Source organism: Prionailurus bengalensis, chromosome D1 (genome assembly GCF_016509475.1).
Source record: "Prionailurus bengalensis isolate Pbe53 chromosome D1, Fcat_Pben_1.1_paternal_pri, whole genome shotgun sequence".
Classification (NCBI taxonomy): Eukaryota; Metazoa; Chordata; class Mammalia; order Carnivora; family Felidae; genus Prionailurus; species Prionailurus bengalensis.
Genome location: NC_057346.1, coordinates 99628800 through 99650818, shown reverse-complemented (window position 1 = coordinate 99650818; position 22019 = coordinate 99628800). Strand labels below are relative to the sequence as shown.

The following is a 22019-nucleotide window of genomic DNA, read 5'->3' as shown; positions in this document are numbered from 1 at the left end:
TTTCTCTCTCTCCCTCTTCTTCTGCCCCTTCCCTGCTCATGCATGCACACACACTCTCTCTCTCTCAAAAAGGAATATTAAATAATAAATAAATAAATAAATAAATAAATAAATAAATAAAAAGTTTTTATTTGGTGTGTGAGCCACTTAAGAGTGTGAGAACACTAGTCAGAGTGGCTAAAATGAACAAATCAGGAGACTATAGATGCTGGCGAGGATGTGGAGAAATGGGAACCCTCTTGCACTGTTGGTGGGAATGCAAACTGGTGCAGCCGCTCTGGAAAACAGTGTGGAGGTTCCTCAAAAAATTAAAAATAGATCTACCCTATGACCCAGCAATAGCACTGCTAGGAATTTACCCAAGGGATACAGGAGTGCTGATGCATGGGGGCAATTGTACCTTAATGTTTATACCAGCACTTTCAACAACAGCCAAATTATGGAAAGAGCCTAAATGTCCATCAACTGATGAATGGATAAAGAAATTGTGGTTTATATACACAGTGGAATACTACGTGGCAATGAGAAAGAATGAAATATGGCCTTCTGTAGCAACACGGATGGAACTGGAGAGTGTTATGCTAAGTGAAATAAGTCACACAGAGAAAGACAGATACCATATGTTTTCACTCTTATGTGGATCCTGAGAAACTTAACAGAAGACCATGGGGGAGGGGAAGGGGGAAAAAAAAAGGTTAGAGAGGGAGGGAGCCAAACCATAAGAGGCTTTTAAAAACTGAGAATAAACTGAGGGTTGATGGCGGGTGGGAGGGAGGCGAAAATGGGTGATGGGCATTGAGGAGGGATAAGCACTGAGTATTGTATGGAAACCAGTTTGACAATAAATTTCATATTAAAAAAAAAGGGTGTGAGAAATAGCTTAAAGATTTTATATATGTCAGTATAATGATTGGATATGTTAAAATGCCATATTAATTGATAAATATTCAATGTCTTATTTGATAAATCTTAAAGGATAACCAGCCTATGTAATCTGAAAAATAAAAGTTAAACAGAACAACATGTGTAGTATGATACCATTTATATAAAATTACATATGTATGTGTGTATATGTAAGTTGACAGGATGTTTGAAAGAACAGAGAAAATGGAGGGAGGAAAAACTATTGAAGAAAACTTCTCAGAATAGAAAGGCATGACGTTCCCAGATTAAAAGGATCCTTATAAGCCTAGCACAGTGAATGAATGTGGGTGCACATGAAGGCACGTCTCTGTAAAAACTCAGACTCCGTATTTTATCGGGGGCATGGCAAGATCACTTTGTAGATCACATGGGACAAGAGATACTGGTGCAGCTATCTTTGGAAAATATAATCAGCCACAGTTGCCGTCTGGTCACAACAATTTATATTCTTCCCAGATGCAGAATACCCCCTACACACTGAGACCCCAAAAGTCTAATTCCATTTTAGCATCAACCCAAATTCTAGGACCTTGACATATATATCAAGTCCAAGTATAGAGGAAGTTCCTCAAGTACAATTTCTTGGGTACAGCTCCTTGTATAATTCCTCATTCTGAACACCTATAAACTAAAGAGACAGGCATGCTCTCACATGCCCAGTATGTAAATGGTAATAAAGGGATAGGATAACCACAATAAACTTCCATCCAAAAAGGGGGAGAATGGGAGGCAATATAGTAATCGTTGATTTGTTGCAATTCTGAAATCCATCCACCCACATGTCTTATTTCCTTGATTTAAGCCTAGTACTTCTCCCTGGTAAACACTTTCCATGGCTTTTGATTGTGTACTCTGGGCTTTCGGTTTCATCTTCTGAAACATACTTTTATTTCCACAAATCATAGTCTCTGTTTGTAGCTGAATAGCTTTCTCAGCTTGCTTCCTGCCTGTAGAAGTCTGAGGGTCCAAAGGCCACTTTTTATTTTGTATTATTTATATCTTCTTTAGTCCAAGCTAGTGAGGTTTCCATAAATACAATTCTCTTAAAAACGATGGTGATGGTTTTTCTATTAACTTTATTGGGGTTTGTCCACGAATCTCGTTGAGACTGGCTCTTCCCTATTTGGGCTCCCTATCAGGCTGCTGTGGGACAACACCCTTTAGATCCTTAGGCCTACTGGCCATCTGAAAGAGTCTATGAGGCTCCAGCTAGAACCCTTGCTAAGGTTTTAACAAAGGGTTCATCTTTACCCTTAGACCACATTTCTGTGCTACCACTCTGGATTTGATCTGTGTCTTAAGGCAGTTTCTTAGTTTTGAATAGTTTTTGCTGGTTTGAAAGATTGTCCTGAGCTCTATTTCCTCTAAATTCTACTTGAAAACAAAATGGTTTACTCTTTAGTTCATCTCTCTCACATTTTACTGTAGGTAGCTAGAAAAAGATAGGCAGTCCACTGGGCACCTGGCTGGCTCAGTCGAAGAGCATGCAATTCTTGATCTTGGGGGAGAGGGGGGCAGAGAGAGAGAGGGAGAGAGTGAATCCCAAGCAGGCTCTGCTCTGTCAGCACAGAGCCCAACACAGGGCTAGAACCCACAAGCCCTGAGATCATGACCTGAGGTGAAATCAAAAGTCAGCCGCCTAACCAATTCAGTGACCCAGACGCCCCTGATCTGTATAGGTTTTAGTCCATAGACTCCCTTGCTGTAGCTTCTCATTTGGGTTAAAGCCAGAGGGAGGTATTGGCAAGAGACTGAAGGGTGGGAGGAGACAGAATGAGCTTGGGGTATTGTATTCTCTTCCTGCCAGTCAGCTGTGGGTTGGGGTTGGCTCTGTTCCTCTACTGAAGGTCACAGCTTATGTTAGATGGTTTCTACTCTTTCTAGATTCAAGAAACCACTCCCTCCACTTGTCTCTTCAGGCTTGGGGTAATAACAGATTTTAACTGTTGCTAGCTCTGGGGTAATCCACTTTCTCTTAATCCTTTCCACACCTTTGTAAATATTCTCTTTTTAAAACTTTCCCCAGATATCCTTCTTTTCTTTCTTTCTTTTTTTTTTATTTTTTATTTTTTAATCTTCACTTTTGAGAGAGAGAGAGAGAGAGAGAGAGAGAGAGAGAGAGAGAAAGTAAGTGCGAGGAGGGGTAGGGGCAGAGAGAGAGGGAGACATAGAATCCAAAGCAGGCTCCAGGCTCTGAACTGTCAGCACAGAGCCCAGTGTGGGGCTTGATAACGAACTGTGAGATCATGATGGATGCTTAACCTACTGAGCCACCCAGCACCCCCCCACCCCACTGCCAGCTACCCTTCTTAAATGTATTATCTGTTAACCGCCAGGACTCTGACTGAAGCAAGTACATTGATATTTGTATGTATTCATTCTCTCAGTTTTATCTTCTTAAAGATGTCTACTTGAGGCCCATCAGACTTCCACTGTCAGTCTCCTCAAGGTCCTTCTGGTTTCTGCCTATTGTCTGGTCTCAAAGCCAATGACATATGTTTGAGGTTTTTGTAACTGTAGCACCTCACTCCCAATAACAAATTTTGTTCCAATCATCTATTGCTGCACAACAAGCCATAGTAAACTTAGTGGCACAAAAAAAATAAGTTTTATTATACTCATGGATTCGGTAGGTCAGAAAATATACAGAGTACAGTAGAGATAGCTTGTCTCTACTATATGTCTGGACCTGAATTGGGAAGACTTGAATCAGCCATTTATTTTTTAGGGATAAAATTATGTAGAAGCTTCTTCCTCACATGTCAGACACCTAGACTCGAAGACCAAACTTATAGCTGGGCTTCTTAAAGTTTGGCAACTGGTCAATAGAATCTTTGGTAACTCCCGAGAGGGAATGTCTGAAAAGTGAGTTCCCAGAGACCAAGGCACAATCTACATGGCCTTTTGTGACTTAGCCTTAGAAGTGACATAGTGTTAGTTCTCAGCCTTTACAAGGTGCTATCTTTTGTCTTTCTTCTTATTTCAACATAATTGAGCCTCCCGTAAACCGGCCCTATCCTAATTATATATTTCTTTGTTTGTTGCTTTTCAACATGGACTAGTCCTCCACAAGTCAATTTAGACTCCTTTACGACCTCCTTCTGTGTGTATTTTCTACTTCTGCTAATATAATTACATTCTTCTAGAACAAAAGTCCGAAAATACTTCCTTTTACAATAAAGGTAGACTAGGTAATTTAGACCAACATTTCCGGCTGAGGAAAACTAGATGAATTATTAAAAGCATCTGTTTGAAGTATGAGAGAGCCACCAAGGCAAATGAAGAATGACAAGGCCAAGTTATGAGAGGAGAATAAAACCCAGAGAAGTTAGCCTAGCATTTGGTGCCACTTCTCCCCATAAACAGGAATTCTAAACAGAAGAGTCCATGGATTGAATTAAAGGAATGCACAAACTTGGACAGAAAAAGATTGCATCTTTATTTTTATAAACCATTAACTGGAATTTAGTATTTCCCTTTATATATATATATATATATATATATATATATATATATATACACACACATACACACATACATATATGTGTATATATGTATATATGTGTATATATATATGTGTGTGTGTGTAGTAGAATTAGCAGCATGTGTGATTTTGTCAGTAATACAGACCTCAAACATTTTAAAAATATTTTTATTTATTTTTGAGAGAGAGAGAGAAAGCCTGAGTGGGGAGGGACAGAGACAGAGGGAGGCAGAGGATCCAAAGCAGGCTCTGCACTGATAGCAGAGAACCCAGTGTGGGACTCAAACTCATGAACTGTGAGATCATGACTTGAGCTGAAGTTGGATGCTAAACTGACTAAGCCACCCAGGTGCCCCAGAAACCTCAAATATTTTCATATTACATTAAAGTTAGCCCAGAACCTCATAGTCTCATTTATACTCACCACCCCTTCAAAAATAAGATATCATGACACCCACTAGTAGTTTCACAGGCTTCTGCTGGTCCTGAAAGAGGAAGATGATAGACTGAACAGGTAATAGTTTTTAATTAATGTTAAGCTCCTGAATTTTCAAATGACTCTTGAGGCTTGGCAGTCAAAAACCTGGAGCTCAGAACCCACCCAGACTAGGTGGAGGGACTGTGGTATATCCCTAAGGATCTGGTTGGCACCCTGAAAGGCTATATCTAAAAACAGATCAGCCCATGGGGCGCCTGGGTGGCTCAGTCGATTAAGTGGCCGACTTTGGCTCAGGTCATGATCTAGCGGTCTGTGAGTTCGAGCCCCGCGTCCGGCTCTGTGCTGACAGCTCAGAGCCTGGAGCCTGTTTCATATTCTGTGTCTCCCTCTCTCTCTGACCCTCCCCCATTCATGCTCTGTCTCTCTCTGTCTCAAAAATAAATAAACGTTAAAAAACAAAATTTAAAAATAGATCAGCCCTCCCTGATACTTAAGCCTAGCTTCAAATTATTCCAACCCCTTGACTGGATTGAGGTAATCCAGGATTGCTAGTGTTCAAACCATCTGTCAGAAGCAAATATAAATCCTCTCTGAAGAAAGATAATAGCATTCTAGGCTTTACGTTATCTCTAGAATTTTTCATATACAAAGTACAACACTCAACTGAAGGAAAACAGTATACTACAATTTAAGACAATGGAGTAAAAACTCAAGAGATAGAATAGGTAATAGACACAGACCCATAAGGAATCCAGATTTTGAATTATGGACTTTTAAATAAGCTTGCTTTACCATGTTCAAGAAAATGAAGGCTAAAAATTTGTAAAGAACCATAAAAAAACTGAATGGTAATTCTTGAACTAAAAAATACAATAATTGGGCACCTGGCTGGCTCAGTCAGAAGAACATGCAACTCTTGATCTCAGGGTTGTGAGTTCAAACCCCACACTGACTGTAGAGATTACTTGCATAAATAAAAGTTTAAAAATAAATAAATAAATAAATAAATAAATAGGAAAGGTTATAAACTGTATGATTTCAAGTATACAATATCTGGAAAAGGCAAAACTATGAGGACAGTAAAAAGATCAGTGGTTGCTGGGAATTGGGTGGGAAGACAGGATAAACAGGAAGAACACAGAGAATTTTTAGAGCAGTGAAAATACTCTGTATGATACCATAATGATGGCCATATGTCATTACACATCTGTCCAAACCCATAGAATGCACAATACCAAGAGTGAGAACACTAAGGTACACTGTGAACTTTAGGTGATTGTGCTTTGTCAATGTAGGTTCATCAATTGTAACAAATATGCCATTCTGGTAGGAGATGTTGGTAATGATAATAAAAATAAAAATAAATGTTGCCTTTGCATTTTGGGGGCAGGGATACATAGGAAATCTCTACCTTCCTCTCAATTTTGCTGTGATCCTAAAACTCCTCTTAAAAAAAAAAAAGCCTCTAATAAACAAACTAAAATAGTAGTTTTAAACTATATAAGGTTTTCATAATAAACTACAGAAAGTAAAGTAAATTAAAATCTTTGAGGTGCTTGAGGTGGCTCAGTCAGTTAAGCGTCTGGCTTCAGCTCAGGTCATGATCTCACGGTTCATGAATTCTAGCCCCCATCTGGCTCTGTGCTGACAGCTCAGAGTCTAGAGCCTGCTTCAGATTCCGTGTCTCCCTCTTCCTACCCCTCCCCTTCTCTTTCTCTCTCTCTCTCAATTAAATAAACATTAAAAAAATTTTTAATAAATAATAAAATCTTCACTACTGGGAATAAAAAAGAAAAACGAAGATGTACTACGGGAAGCAAGACTAAGAGAAGTATGAGAAACACTAATAAACAAATCCTAAGGTTTTTCAAACTCACTTTCAACATTCACAGTTTCCCCCAGCTTGCAACTTTCCCCCTCTTTTGTATTTAAAACAGACTGATTAAAAGTATTACAGTAAGATATTAAAAAAAAAAAACACAAAAATAAAACATGAATTGGAATTAATAACTCAGTACATGGGTTTAACAGCAAATTACACATAAATGAAAAGGGAATTAATGAACTGGAAAATAGGTCAGAAAAAAATATCCATAAGGAACCATATAAGACAAAATGATGAAAAATGCAGAGAAGTACATAAGAGGTCTAATGTTTATATAATTGGATTGTATAATTGGAATCCCAGAAGGAGTAAAGATAGTGGAACAGAAGCAAATCTGAAAAGCTAAAAATTGAGAACTTTCAAAAACTGATAAAAGACATCAAATTACAGGTTTGAGGAGCACTAAGAACCCTAGGTGGTTTAAATATAAAGAAAAGCAAACCTAGGCACCTTGTAGTAAAACTATCAAAAACCAAGACCAAGGAGAAATATCCAAGGAGTAGCCAAAGGACAGATTATTTTTCAAAGGTGTAAGAATGACTGATACTTCTCAACAGAAACAGCAGAAATTAGAAGATAATGGAATAGTGTCTTCAAAGTACTAATATAACTGCCAACCTAGAACTTATACCAGAAAAAATTACCCTTCAAAAATCAAGGTGCAAATTCTAATAATGTCCATAGATAGTTAATAGTTTTCAATGAACTGATTTTCAAAATTATACTATAGTTAGAGAAGATGTTAACATTACTGGAAGTTGGGTGAAAGGGATATGGTAACTCTATGTTATTTTTACAACTTTTTTATATGTCTAAAATTATTACAAGAGGAAAAAAGGTAAAATACAGTTTCAGAATGAAAGCTAATGTCAGAAGGGAAGCTCCATGAAAGCTGGGATTTTTTTAAATCTGTTTTTCATTGCTGTATCCCCCAGTGTCTAGAATACTGACTAACACAAAGGCATTCGATAAATATTTGTTGAATGCACAAACAACAACAGTGGCAGTAGCTACCATTCATTCAACACTTAGTACATCATAGATAGAATACCAAGCACTTTATATTCATTATCCTTCCAATAATTACGCAACGTGGACCTTTCTATTTTATATATGAGTCTCTCTCTTTTATAGATGAGACTAAGCAACCTGCATAAGCTCACATACTAGTAAGTGGCAGGCCCTCACACATAGATCTGACTGCAAAGTCTGGGTTGTTAACCACTATGCTATAGTACTTTCATGTCACATAAAAATATTTCTTTCTTGTTTGCTTATCCAAATTCTATTCACCTTTCCAGGTTGTATTAGTCAGTGTTCTCCAGAAAAACAGAACCAGCAGTAGATACATACATACAGTTGATGCTTGGTCAACACAAATATGAACTGTGCGGGTCAACTTATACACAGATTTTTTATAGTACAGTACTCTGAAATTTCTCTTCTTTGTGATTTTCTTAATAACATTTTCTTTCCTCTAGCTTTATTGTAAAAATATAGTAAATATAACATATAAAACACATGTTAATCAACTGTGTTATCAACTGTTTAGGCTTCTGGTCAACAGTAGGCTATTAGTAAAGTTGTTCAAGGAGTCAGAAGTTATAAATGGATTTTTGACTGTGTTGGGGATTGACATCCCTAACCCTGTGCTGGTCAAGGGTAAACTGTATATACAAGAAGAGAGTTAGCTTATGTTATCATGGAATTGGCTCACGTGAGTATGGAAGCCAAGAAGGCCCATGATCTGCCATCAGCAATCTGGGGAACTAGGTGAGTCAGAAGCGTAATTCAATCCAAGTCTGTAAGCCTAAGAGCCAGGGGAGTCAGTGGTGTTAAGTCCCAGTCTGAGTCCAAAGGCCCAAGAATCAGAGGGACAATGATGTAAGTTCTAGTCTAAATTCAAAGGCACTGATGTCCGAAGGTGGGAGATAATGGATGTCCCAGCTAAAGCCAAACAAAAACAAAAAACAAAAAACCAAACAAAAAATTCACTCTTCTTCTACCTTTTTGTTCTAATCAGGTCCTCAAGGAACAGGGTGATGCCCACCCACACTGATGCGAGTGGATCTTCTTTAAAGTCTACCAATGCAAACGCTAATCTCTTCTGAAAACACCCTCACAGGACTATTCAGAAATAATGTTTTACCAGCTGCCTGGGCATACCCTAGCCTAATCAAGATGACATATAAAATTAACCATCACACAAGTCAAGACACACTCTTCTATGATGCCTCATTTAACTTCTCTAGTACCCATTATTTCTCCTTATTCTCAGACCTCAGAGCACAACTTAGTGCCATTGTATAAGGTCTTGAAATGGCTCTCTCATTGTTTGCTAATCAGTAAGCATTATCTCCTTAAGCAGATTACATCCCCTTCTAGGCAAGGGACCATATCTTACAGTCACATTTGAAACTATAACGATACTTGATGTTTTGGTAAAGAGATAAGAAAAACATGTAGTTGGAAAAACCATGCAAGGAACAATGTTATGGGATGCTTTAGAGACGGGCTCTGTATGGTTCAAGATTCTAAGCATCAAATTTGACTCAGAAAAACACTACCTTAAAAAGGTGGTTTTTACATCAAATTTTCTATAATACCTCTTTTTCCTTATGGCAAGTACTATAGTAGGTGTTTGGGGCATTTTGGATACAGCAGTACAATTCTCCTGGTTAAACCCCCTTGAGAGGGCATATATATTGCATAGAAGGTGCAGTTTGAGAGTGTGCAGATGAGCAATTATCCCCACACATGTAAACTGTAGCTTGTATCGCTTGTATGGTGTAAATATACTCTCCCTGCCTGGAACTGCCTGTGTAACATTGTCTCTTTGGGCTCTGTGGTTTCTCAATACATTCCAACTGTTGGGAGGCTGGAGTTTGGCTCAGCAAGCACAGATAAACAGCTTCCTGCAGCAGGCTGCCAGCATGAGGAGCCATGACCTCAGCAGAGAACGTCTGCTTTTCATTACCCTGAGCACATCCCTGTACCGCTAGAGCTTAGAGTAGGAACAATGCAAGTTGGATAGACTTGACTAGCTCAGGTCTCCTATTACACCTTGAAGTTTTTCATCTTGGCAGCCAGAGAGAAGAGGGTATAGCCAGGAAGTGAGAAAATGGCTTAGTGGTGAGAAAAGGGAAGACAGAAAAGCTTTCCTAGACCTTTCTCTGAATGAACCAAATGATGAGTAAAGTGGCTAACACTAAATGGCTAATGGTGATGCAGAAAATCATCAAATGTCTTTAATCTCCAAAAAAGCACACAAAAGGCAGAGTAAGCAAGAGGTATTACAGAAGACAAGAGAGACTAAAAAGTCCTCAAAATCTTCAATTCTAAGACCATTTGAAAATAAGAATGAATTCTAGATAACCAGCCATTTTATACATGTCATTTTACTTCATTTGTACAACAACCCTGTGAGATAGGTATTATTATCCCTAGCATGATCTCGACCTGGAAAATATAACACAAGGACATTAACAAAGACATTTGCTGTTGATGTTATTTAATGACAAAGGGATGAACTCCAGGCTGCTTCTGTGGCCACCCCAGAAACAGCATTACTGACTGTCACAGCCCCAGAACTCAGCCAGAACTCAGGTCAACGTGTCCCTAATGTAAATGTACATGCTCGTGACATTTTCTGGTAAGATGGTTTCCACTGTGCTGGTCAGACTGCATCTGATAGTTGAAAGAAGGAATCACAGTTATGGCCTTGGGCAGGAAATTGGTTGGACATGACCCCTGTTGAGGGATCCTGAGAAACAATTTGTTTTGTGGGGAAGTCACTGACTGTAAAGATGCACCTGCCATGGGGCTGGAAGCTGAGAGACAGACAAACATCTTAGCAAATCATAGTAACAGAGAGAAGCTTCATTTGACTTTCATTTCACTTTTCTCAGGGAAGAAGAATCTTTGTGTGGCTGCCAAAATCCTCACTGTCCCTCCGCCTTCCCTTCCATCCCCGCCACCCCCATCCCAGTTCATTAAAGACCTTCTGGCTAAAGGTGCCAGAATGTGTCATTCTTTCCTGCTCTTGTGCCAGGCCTGTGCTGCCAGCACCACAGATCTTCTAGATTCTAAGCAAATTATGGAAGAAATTAGAAACACTGTTGAATTTAAATGATTCTGCTGTTGATGAACTAAAGTTTCTTGACTTCTGATGAGCTATTTCACATTTCTAATAGCGCTACTGATCTGTTCATTCACATTTGTGTGTGTCTACCTGATTTCCAGAGAGGGACTCGGGGAATTATCAGAGCGGTGGAATGAGAAGAAAGATCAGCACGTGGATTGGACCAAGTAAAGATTCTTTGTATTGCTTATAGATTAAAAGAAGTCAAGTAATTTCTCTAAGGGGAAATATTTTTGGGTAGAAAATTATACCTAAATTTTATACTAGCTAGCTATAAAAGCAGCTCCCATGAAAACAGAAATAATATCACTTGTTCTTGAGAATACTTCAGCCAAGGATGGAGTTCCTTCATTTCCTCTTACTGAATGGTTTCACAACAGCTAAGTTTCTCTTAACTTGCAGAAGGGAAGAGGTGGGGAAGTAAGGTCTCTCCTGACAGGGAGAATCTGGGCCCAATTATTACTTCCACAACCTTTGACTCTGACTTCTAAATGAGTCAGGGGACCAGTGGGCTGTGAAATGGCTTCCTCAATTACCAGGTCAAGTGCTGCTGGATGGTTTTCCTGTAATCAAAACATGAAGGGACTGAAGAGAGTGACGGATTCTAAGCAAGTAAGCAGCTGCTTATATCCTTGATGAACCTGGATTTTTAAGTTTCAAAATCGATTTTGGTGACTCTCTACTCACCACTATGTCTCTCTGGAGTACTTTTGCTATAGGATACCCCTGGTAACATAGAAAAGAACCAGAATCCTCTATAGGTTTTACAAATGACATCTTAACAGAAGTGCCTGAGCCAATAACAGTGAGGACAGGATTGCTCCAGCTCAAGGCAAAATCTATTCTTGGCAATTATCTCAGTCTGTGAGAATCCAGATGCTGACAATGAGAAATGGGTCATTTTCTGTTATAGTGTGTCAACTCCAGCTAAGAACTGAACTATGGAAAAAAGATGGGGGGGGGTGGTTTGCAGGGAGAAGCAATACCCTTTTGAAGAAGCCTATAATAGGATTAGTCACCATTACTTCACCACAGCACATTTGGCTCAATTTAACAACAATAAGAAGGGAAAACATGGAGCAGAAATGGCCCAGAGAAGTCTCAAGTCCATCCCTCATTCAAAGCTATGAACCTGGAAATCCATGAAGTCCTGATTTGTTCTGATGTGTTTCTTGTTGCTCCAAAACTGCTCCTTTGTTACCATGGGCACAAGGAGAACCCAAAACATTACTTAAATCCTGGATGATGGATAATCTTAAAAAATCTGCCAACTTTAGAACTGCAAGCTTATACTCTGACTGTTCTAGATTACCTAGGAGAGAAGTGGGTCATCTTTCATAGGGCTTAGAGCACCTGTTTAAAAAAGGAAGAAACAATACATATTTTATAATCATGGGTTGTTTTCATTAGAGTTACATTTTAAGTGATTTAGGAATATGCACTCTTGGAACTTCCTTTTTGTCTCCAGGAGTGAATTAGTGTTCACATTTCACGGATTTATTCTAATCAAAACAATAAAGAAGGGAGGATTTGATGCCAGTGCTTTTTACTGCAAGAGTATATAAAAAGAGGTATGCAAATTGCCAAGTGAATTCTGATGATTAATATATATCAAGATATAATTATTAATGCTCTTTTTCTAAACACTAAGATTTCAATCTTCATATTTCTATTAGATATTAGACAACACAGGTAATTTTTATGTCTAATTATTTTATTACTTTCCCTTATGATAAATGATTGATGCATAGGGAAGCCAATTACTTGTAACGTGGCTTTTCCCGGATCACTGCCTATTACGGTTATTCCATTCTGGGTAGCAGGAAATACAATCAATCAAATGATTTTTTTGGAAAGCTTAGATAACAAAGGTAGACAAAAAGAAGGTGAGTCACCTGAACAGACATAACTTATTGGCTCTTCAATGCGATGAGCCAATCATCCCTGGGAGAAGCCCTCAAATGCCATTTCCAAGAAGTCTTCCTGGCTATCCTGTATATCACATCACCCTAGTGACTTCCGTGTTATTTGCCTTGATATGGCCATCAGCTGTGTAACCTTGGGAACGTTACTTTTGTGCACCTGCATTGCCTGATGTGTAAAAAAATGAAGAGAATATTAAAACCCCAGCTCATAGTATTGGGAGAATTAAATGAAATAATACATTTGAAATGCTTCGAACAGCGCCTAGCACACAGCAAGTATTTATTACCTATCAGCTTTTGCTATTGTCCTCATCAGTTTACTTATTTATTGACTATCTCCCTCACTAACCCCTTAGGTCCATGACAAGAATCACCTTATTTATCTTGCTCACTACTATAGCTCCACTGCCTACTACACATAGGTGCATAGTAAGTACTCAAAAATAATTATGGAATGAATTCATGGGTGAATGCTGTCTTATATTCTTACATAGCCTTAAAATAAACCTCTATCAATGAAGGTAATCTGTGTACTTGCAACCAAAACAGTCATCATGAAAGCATCCCCAAGAAGCTAAAACCATCATTGAAAAAGAAACAAAAACAAGACACTTGATCATAAGAAAGAGCCCTCCTGGGCCCACCAACCAAGACCACAGAGCATCATTCTTTTCTATATTAGTATGTGGAGGTCAAGCTCCCTGATGCCACAGTGTTGTAACTATCAATTTAGCCTGTGAAGAATAGTTCCCAATCCTGATAGGAATTCTCAGATTTCAGCCTGGTTTTCTCTCATCATTATTTTCCAATGTCTTGAAAAACCACATTTCTCATTTTATCTTTACCACAAGAACCTGGTCACACTCTGCTGTGGTTTCTAAGTTACAGCTACTCTGGCCTCATTTTCTTGGATGTACTTCTTCAGAGGTCCTGACCCCGTGCTGACACTTGGTCTATTCTTAGAGTGGCACCTCTTGCTATTAATTCCTTTTACCTTCCACTGGTTGAAAGACAACATTCAGAGGTAGAGGTTGCATACGACATAAAAGAAAATCCTCTGGGATTTAGTATCCTTCTTTCAAGAGTGTCCAGAGGAATATGATCTAAAGAGCTCACAGTCTTACAGACATACACACACAGTACAGCTTAGCTCCTTGTGTTTTGCAGCTTACGCAGATTTGCTGGAACAATCATGGATTTGTTGGAAAACACCAACAACTGAGGAATGACAGCGCAGGTGAGAAGACAAGCAGACCCACAGAAGAAAATCAACAGAAAAGCATTCCAAAAACAATTTGAAAGAGTACTTTTATCATTGTTTATAGGTAAATCATCCATCATTAAGTGCACGAAAATCCCAAGGTATGAACTTGAAACTGAGAGATGGAAGTGTACTGTTAATATATTTTCTAAAAAATCCTGCTTCCTATTGTTTAGAGACAGTTCCAATTGTATCCCCTAAGAAGGCCAATACTAAACATTTAAATGGCAATGAGCTAAGGTCACCAGACAAGGTTATGTGATAACCTTTGTGGAGTATAGTTCATAAAGGAAATTTCAAAGAATTTAGAAACTATAGCTAGAAGAGACCTCCAAAAACGATCTGGGTAGGTCTCTAGCAATGTTAGGCAGTATAGTGACTTAGAGGCAGTAGAGAATAGTAGCCTTTGAAATACTCCAGACAAGACTTGATTCCCAACGCTGTCGCTTAACGAGTTTGTGATCCCAACTCTGTCACTTACTAGCTTGTGAATATAAAGAAGCTATTTTAACCTTTATGAGCCTTGGTTTCCTTATCTATAAAACAGAGGTGATAATAATAGTACCTACTTCAAAGAATTATAGTGGCTGAGACACAGTACGAGTTTCATTAAAAACTGCTCATTATAGTGTATAATTGCTACATTGTTATTATTATTAGAACAACAGATTTTATTATACCTATATCATAGCTGTGGCAACTGAAGCCCAGAAAACTGCAGAAATTGCCCAAGATTATAGAGTGAGGACTGTTAAGAATAAGGAACTCTTCTTCCTAGGGCACTGCTCTTTTCCCTACATTATACTGCTACGAATTGGTACAAAACTGAGGCCTAAGGAAGAAGGATTTTCACTGGATAAATAAAATTCATAATCAAAGAAAATCAGGAGCTTTTACCACCCAGGTCTCCTTGTCTACCAAATACCACCTTCAATTTCATCGTATGTCTGCACCTTTCAAGTTTTTTGGTTGTTTGTTTTTTGGTTTTAAGATTTTTTGGCTCGTTTTTGTTTTTAGTTTATTTATTTATTTTGAGAGACAGAGCACGAGTGGGGAAAGGGCAGAGAGAGTGGAGGAGAGAGAGATTCCCAAGCAGTTTCCATACTGTCAGCACAGAGCCCAATGTGGGGCTTGATCCCACAAACTGTGAGATCATGACCTGAGCCGAAATCAAGAATCAGACACTTAAGCAACTGAGCCACCCAGGTGCCCCAAGAGTTTGGAGCTTTGATGCTAGTTCATTTCCCAAAATAACTTGTCTTGGGCCAATATGATTTCTGAAAAGTGTCAGGTGTGTGCCACTCACACACATCTTGTAAGTTTTAGTTTCCTGAGGACAAGAAACAGCTTACTTAGCAACTAGATTTCTATCAGTGCTATGGAAAATCTTAATATATTTTTCAACAGTGTACTGGTGGATAAAAGCTAGAGTTAATAGCATTCGATAGCATTTTGAAACAGTTATAAGCTTTACTATTTGCTCTACAGAGTTCAGTATCAGTTATAGAGACCAGCTGGGTTCACTTTTGGAGTGCTACATGTATGGTATACAGCTTCTTATATGGCAGAATAGAGAGCTTTATCAAAAAGAATCAACAAAAAAGGGAGAAAAAGCAAGAGAAAGTCCTTATTACTTATTATGATCAAGAATAAGAGTAAATAGTATGCAATAACTTAAAATATAGATACAGCTGTGTATTCAACAAATATTCACCTACCATCTATTATGTGCTAAACATCATGCCAGGCACTAGGAACACAAAGATGAGGAGGACATGATGCCTGCCCTCAGGGAACCAACGTGGCAGGAAAAAGACTTATACAGGAGATGGTGGGGGTGAGGAGGAAGGTAGAGTAAAATGGGCAAAACAAAACAAAACAAAACAGGAAGAAGCATTGCCCCCAGAAGAGTCATATTTCACTTGGCAAGAAGTCTCAGGAGTGCTGGTACAGATTAAATGGCCTAGAAACTTGACCCGTAGGCTTGTCAGTTCTGTAAGAGCAAGCAAAGCTATTCAATCTCAGTCTTTATTCCCTGCCCACCTCATTTGCTTCAGCCCACACCATGGGAACAAGGAAAATTCCTTTCTTGATCCTCCTTTAGAGGACTGGGAGAAGGGACCAGCTCTGTGCCTACAGAGCCTCTTTTTCCTGGGGACTTGAAATTCCAATCCATAAGACATCTAGATTTTATTTGAAAGGCCTATAGCTTGGCAAAAGAGCTAGGGAGAGTCAAGAATTCCCCTAACAGCAAACCAGGCTGTTAGGCTGTTAGGCTGTTAGAAAAGCTGTCTGATCTTCAAAGAGGCTGTGGAGCACAGAAAGGAAAAAAATCTGTTTTCAAGGAGGATGGACTTGAGCTCATGATTCCTCTGAAATAGAAGCCTGTTAGAGGCTACTCTTCCTTAGAAGATTCCCAGCAAACCATAAAAAAGGGAAGGAGATCCCAAATGATTACACAAATATGTGATGGCATTTTGGAAATCAAAATAACATTTTCTATTTCTTTAGCACATCCTTTCATGAAGACCAAGGTATTTAAAATGGATTCTCTTTCAGCCTAAAAACAGTTCTGTGATATTAAAAAAGCAGTAATCATTTTGACTTTTACACACTCCAAGCATGCTTTACAAAGAAACACAACCTTTCAAAGACATAAACTATGAAAGCTCTTCTGCCTCTATAAATACTCTTAAATCATTAGCTGATTGACACAGCATCCTGTAGGAAGAAAACTGCAGAGGGAAACCATCCCAAGCGTTTCCATGAGAAAGGCCAGCTGCAAAAAAAACACAGGCTAAAGGAACACTGACTACAGGCAATCAAGACGGAGTATTCTGAATACTGGAGAAAGTTAAAAATTATAAGAGGGACCTAAAGAAACAGATCTAACTGATCAATTAGTTCTTGAGCTACGATAGTCATGACCACTCATGAGACTTAACCACTGGACAAAACTAGCTGCACCAAAGGCATATTCCAAAACATGTTTGGGCAGCCCTCAGCCGACCTGCCAAAACCAAGCATTCAGTGCCACTGCATAATCAACAATTTCCTGCTCTATTCTTCCTGTACCTTGCCCGCTTCCAAGGGCCTTCTCTGGGCTCACCCTATTGACAAAGCACTCAGGTACTTACTATTCAGTGAAGAACCTGGCAATGCCGTACTGGCTAATATCTTCCTTGTTCTCTAGCAGTTGGCACACTGCATCTTCCATGTACGTGAGGACATGTCGCTGGGCTGAAAGAAAAATGAAGATAAAAAAAGAAAGTGAGAGACATAGAAAATGAGTCATCCTAGTCCTACTAGGAGGCCATAAAAGTCCATCAAGATGTTGGCTCTGCCCTAGAAAGTGGACTGGAATAGACAAACCAAATTTGTTGGCCCTAACTAAGCTAAGGTCTCACAGGGTAGGATGGGAGACAATGTAGAACATGACCTATTGCCATCTGATTGGCTATTAGTATTTTTAAAATTTTTTTTTAAGTTTATTTATCTATTTTGAGAGAGAGAGAGAAAGAGAGACGGGGAGAGGCAGAAAGAGAATCCCAAGCAGGCTTTCTTTGCACTGCCAGCACAGTCTGACGTGGGGCTCAAACCCACCAACCACGAGACCATGACCTGAGCTGAAATCAAGAGTTGGACGCCTAACTGACTGAGCCACCCAAGCACCTCTTGGCTATTAGTAGTAATATCAACCCTTCATTCTTCATTTCAGTGATGAGGGTGACATTAATGACAGTGAGGAGCTTGAGCACCATTTAACACCATTCTTTTCTTTCTGCCTCTTTCCACCCTCTTCCACTTCTGCATGTCTCAGAAACTTAACCCAGGGAGCAGTGATGCCATGCCCAAAACATGGATGATCTGCTTGCAAAGAAAACTCAATTCTTTAATAATAAAAAAGTTCCCTGAAAAAGTTTAAGGAAATTTAATGAAAACTTCAGTAATGCTTTAAAAGTTATTTTGTTGTTGTTGTTGTTTACTTTTATTTTTATTTTTGAGAGAGAGAGAGAGAGCGAGCATGAGTGGGGGAGAGGGGCACATTCAATGCAGAACCTGATGAGGGCTCAATCCCACGACGCTGAGATCACAGCCTGAGCAGAAATCAAGAGTTGGATGCTCAACCAACTAAGCCACCCACATGCCACATGGTATAAGTTATTAACCTTAGGACCATGAAATCTGTGTGGCTCAATTTATCAGAAATCACATTTTCTGCATTTGTTGTGACTAGAAAATGTGTGAATTAATCATGGGCTTATGTATTAGAACTAGACAGACCTGGGTTGGAATCATGGCTCTGTCTTTTATAGCCTAATTTTGGATAGTTATTTAATCTACATCTCTTTTCTTCTTGATAAAGAAGGTGTGGGAAAAAACATAATTTAACCCTTTCTCAAAATATGGTGAATCAACTTCGTGATCTGAAATCACCTCAGATCCCCTGTTAAAATGCAGATTTGTAATCTGACACCATACCAGACTAAGTGACCTTAAATTTCTACTTGGAGCCCAGTAATTTTTTTTAAGTTTGGTTTTTTTTAATTGCAGTATAGCTGACATACAATGTTATGTTTGTTTCAGATGTACAACATAGTGATTTGACATTTCTACATATACTCAATGCTCACCACAGTGAGGGTAGTCACCATACAACGTTACTGCAATATTATTGACTACATTCTCTATGCTGTACTTTTCAAGGAACCCAGTAATTTTTAACAAGTACCTTGGTGTTTCTTATGTACCCTGAAGTTTAAGAATCACTAGTTAAGGGGCACCTGGGTGGCTCGGTCAGTCAAGTGTCTGATTCTTGATTTTGGCTCAGATCATGATCTCACGGTTCACGAGATTAAGCCCCATGTTGAGTTCTGCACAGATAGCATGGATACTGCTTGGGGTTCTCTCCCTCTCTCTCTGCCCCTTTTCTGCTTGTGTGTGTGAAAGTGCTCTCTCTCTCTCTCTCTCTCTCTCTCTCTCAAAAAATAAATAAATAAACTCAAAAGAACAAAACAAAACAAAAAACCCACATTCCTGAAGTCCTGGCAGTCCAGTGAAACTTATAAAGCAAGTAAGTTTAACTACCCAAGCTGTATTCAGGAGAGTCTTCATCTGACCATGGTGACCTAAGGTTTCACCACGTTTGCATGGGCCTAGTGTCCAGATGAATGACATGTTTACATTCTGTGACTTATTTTGTCAATATGAGCACTTCCCAAAGCTAACAACCATCAAGCACTGCAAACATTCCCTAGCCCCCCACCTCCAAAAAAGAGGTGAAAACAAAATCAGTGCTTAGGCAACAGGTCATCCAACCGGAAAACGATTTCTCCAAGAAATGGCCAAAACTGAGAGTGGAGAGATAATACATGCTGATATCTGGCATTGTTTTCTACCTTAATATATACATTAAATTGGGAAGAAAAAGGCCAAACTCACATTAAAATCAGTGACCCTGTCACCTTTGTATTCTCCTTCCCTTTTTCTACCCACTTATCGTAGTCTTACAAAAAGATCCCTTCCTTGGACTAGATAGGCTTTTTTTTTTTTTTTTTTACTTAGATCTACCTAAGGCTAATCAGGATTGGGGTATTTTGGTTTTGGTTTTGATTCCACAGTAAAAATGAAAGAGCTCTTACTTAGTTGAAAATCTTGCTGCTTCCCCTCCTTAGCTTCAGGAACTAAATGTCAATATGAAAGCCTTTTGAGTGAGAAATATTTTCAGAGCAGTTAGAATCAAAGTACTTTTGTCCTGTTTGGGGCGGGGGATTTTCTGGAAAACTACTTTGCATCAAAAAAAGGTTGGGGGGGGGAGGAAGAAAGGAGGGAGGGGAAGAAGGAAGGAAGAATGAAAGAAGAAAGAAAGAAGAAAAAGGCCTATATCTGTTTAACATTCATCTACAAATCTGATGTTTACAGATTTTAATAATAGTACATATAATAACAGTAACAATAAAGATACCAACTTGAAGCACCTGTGCAATGCACTGAACAATATCCCAAACACTGTACTCTTGTCTTAACATGCATTCTTTTATTCAGTCTTCACCACAATCCTGATACATACATATTTTGAGTACCTCCATTTTACAAATGGGAGAACTGAGATTTATAGAATTAAAGTAGCTTGCTCAAGATCACTCAGCTAGTAAGAAGAAAAGCCAAGACTCACAACAAGAACCAAGGCTCCTAACGCTACGCCACACTGCCTCATCATTAACATTTTGTGTAATCCGTTTTCGAGTAAATACGATCTTTATTTTACATACAGCACAAAGGCAGGTGCATTGGTTGATAGCAAAATCATCCGAAAAATGTGGTTTACGTGTGTGTGTGCGTGTGTGTGCGTGTGTGTGCATGTCAATCAGCATTTGTGTGAAGTCAGAATTTGTCATCGAATTTCAAAATTTCTTATAAAGAACTGCAAAATATTCACCCCACCTATTCCTAGTTTACAATGTGGAAACAGAAAGCCCTGGTGCTCTTTTTATTTGTGGGTGAAGGGAAGCAGCTTAAGAAGAGCCAGGAAAGGCAGGGAAAAGTTCCTCCGTGCAGAGAATTTCTCACAAGCCAAGAGCGAAGAGCTCTCTCTAACCGCTACTCCCCTACTCCCCGGTGGTTTCCTTCACCTGCAGCTCTTATCAGTCCAAAGTTCCCTCTGTGGTTAAGTGCACCACCCAACCCTGGAAGATCCTTGCAGTTTATCAAACTTCAATGAGACAGAAGTTCAAAGCTCTTGCCTGGCAATAAAACATGCAGGGTGTCGTTTTATATTATTTTTTAAATGCAAAGGAATAGGCTTTAATTTATGTGATGATTAAAGAATAAAAACTGCACACCTGCATCCCCAGAGGGCAAAGATATCTGGGCACCTTAGCTGCCCTCCTTGGAAAAAGAAAAACATTTCAGATTGGCTTTTCCTCTTCTGCTTTGCCGTGATTCCTACAACACGCCCGGGATTAAGTTTTCCAGCATGTACCAATGAGGCTCTATTGTTCTGAAATCCACACAAAGGCCAAGGTCCTGTCTTGCTCAGATACCATCACTCTCTGAGATAAGCACTTATAACTTCAACATGCTGCACTGAAAAATCAAAGTGAAATATATGTAACACTGTATGATTGTTATATGAACCTTGCAAAGGAAGGCAATTGTGGATCAGAAACTTCTTGGTTCTGTTTACTTGCCCCCTGCTGATGGCTTAATCTCTTTATACCACAGTCATTCCTGCTATAAAATGTGTATGATTCTAAGAATGATATACCTAGGGCTGCCTGGGTGGCTCAGTCGGTTAAGCATCCGACTTCGGCTCAGGTCATGATCTCGCAGTTCGTGAATTCAAGCCCTGCGTCAGGCTCTGTGCTGACAGTTCAGAGGCTGGAGCCTGCTTTGGATTCTGTGTCTCCCTCTCTCTCTCTGCAACTCCCCTGCTCATGCTCTGTCTCTCTCTCAAATAAATAAACGTTAAAAAATAAAAAATAAAAAAAAACAGAATGATATATCTGATAATGAACTACTTCTTTAGAAAATATTTGGTATATACAAAAAGTAACACATTAATGATTATGTCAATACTGCTACATACTGATTCTACAGATTAAAATGACACAGCAATGTTTTTCAATGGTTAAGAACATGGACTCTGAAGTCAGGCTGACTGGGATTTGATTTTTAGCGCTGGCACTTATTAATTCTGATTTTAAGTAAGTTACCTAATCTCTCTGCCCTTTTCTATAAAATTGGGGAATAGTACCTCACCTAAGCTTAAAGTGAGAATTAAATGAAATATGTAATAATCTTGGCATAGTGCTTGGCACATAGTAAGTACACAATAAATATTAGCGATTATTTTTATTATTGTTGTTATCACTATAGTTGTTACTATGTACCACTCCCAGCCATTGCAAAACTCACAAGACAGTAGGTTTTCAACACTAATAAACCACCAAGCGGCCAA

General features: G+C 39.0%; 1 protein-coding gene across 4 annotated transcripts in view; it reads right to left on the bottom strand.

Annotated features, from left to right (window-relative positions):
* The window catches only part of CD1H11orf49 (chromosome D1 C11orf49 homolog), a 197626-nt gene that overhangs the window by 131068 nt on the left and 44539 nt on the right, over positions 1-22019 (bottom strand). For all 4 annotated transcript variants that reach the window (XM_043582454.1, XM_043582455.1, XM_043582457.1 and 1 more), the window contains exon 2: positions 17197-17299. In XM_043582454.1, the coding sequence (XP_043438389.1) occupies positions 17197-17299 (103 nt within the window). The remainder of the gene's footprint in view (positions 1-17196; positions 17300-22019) is intronic.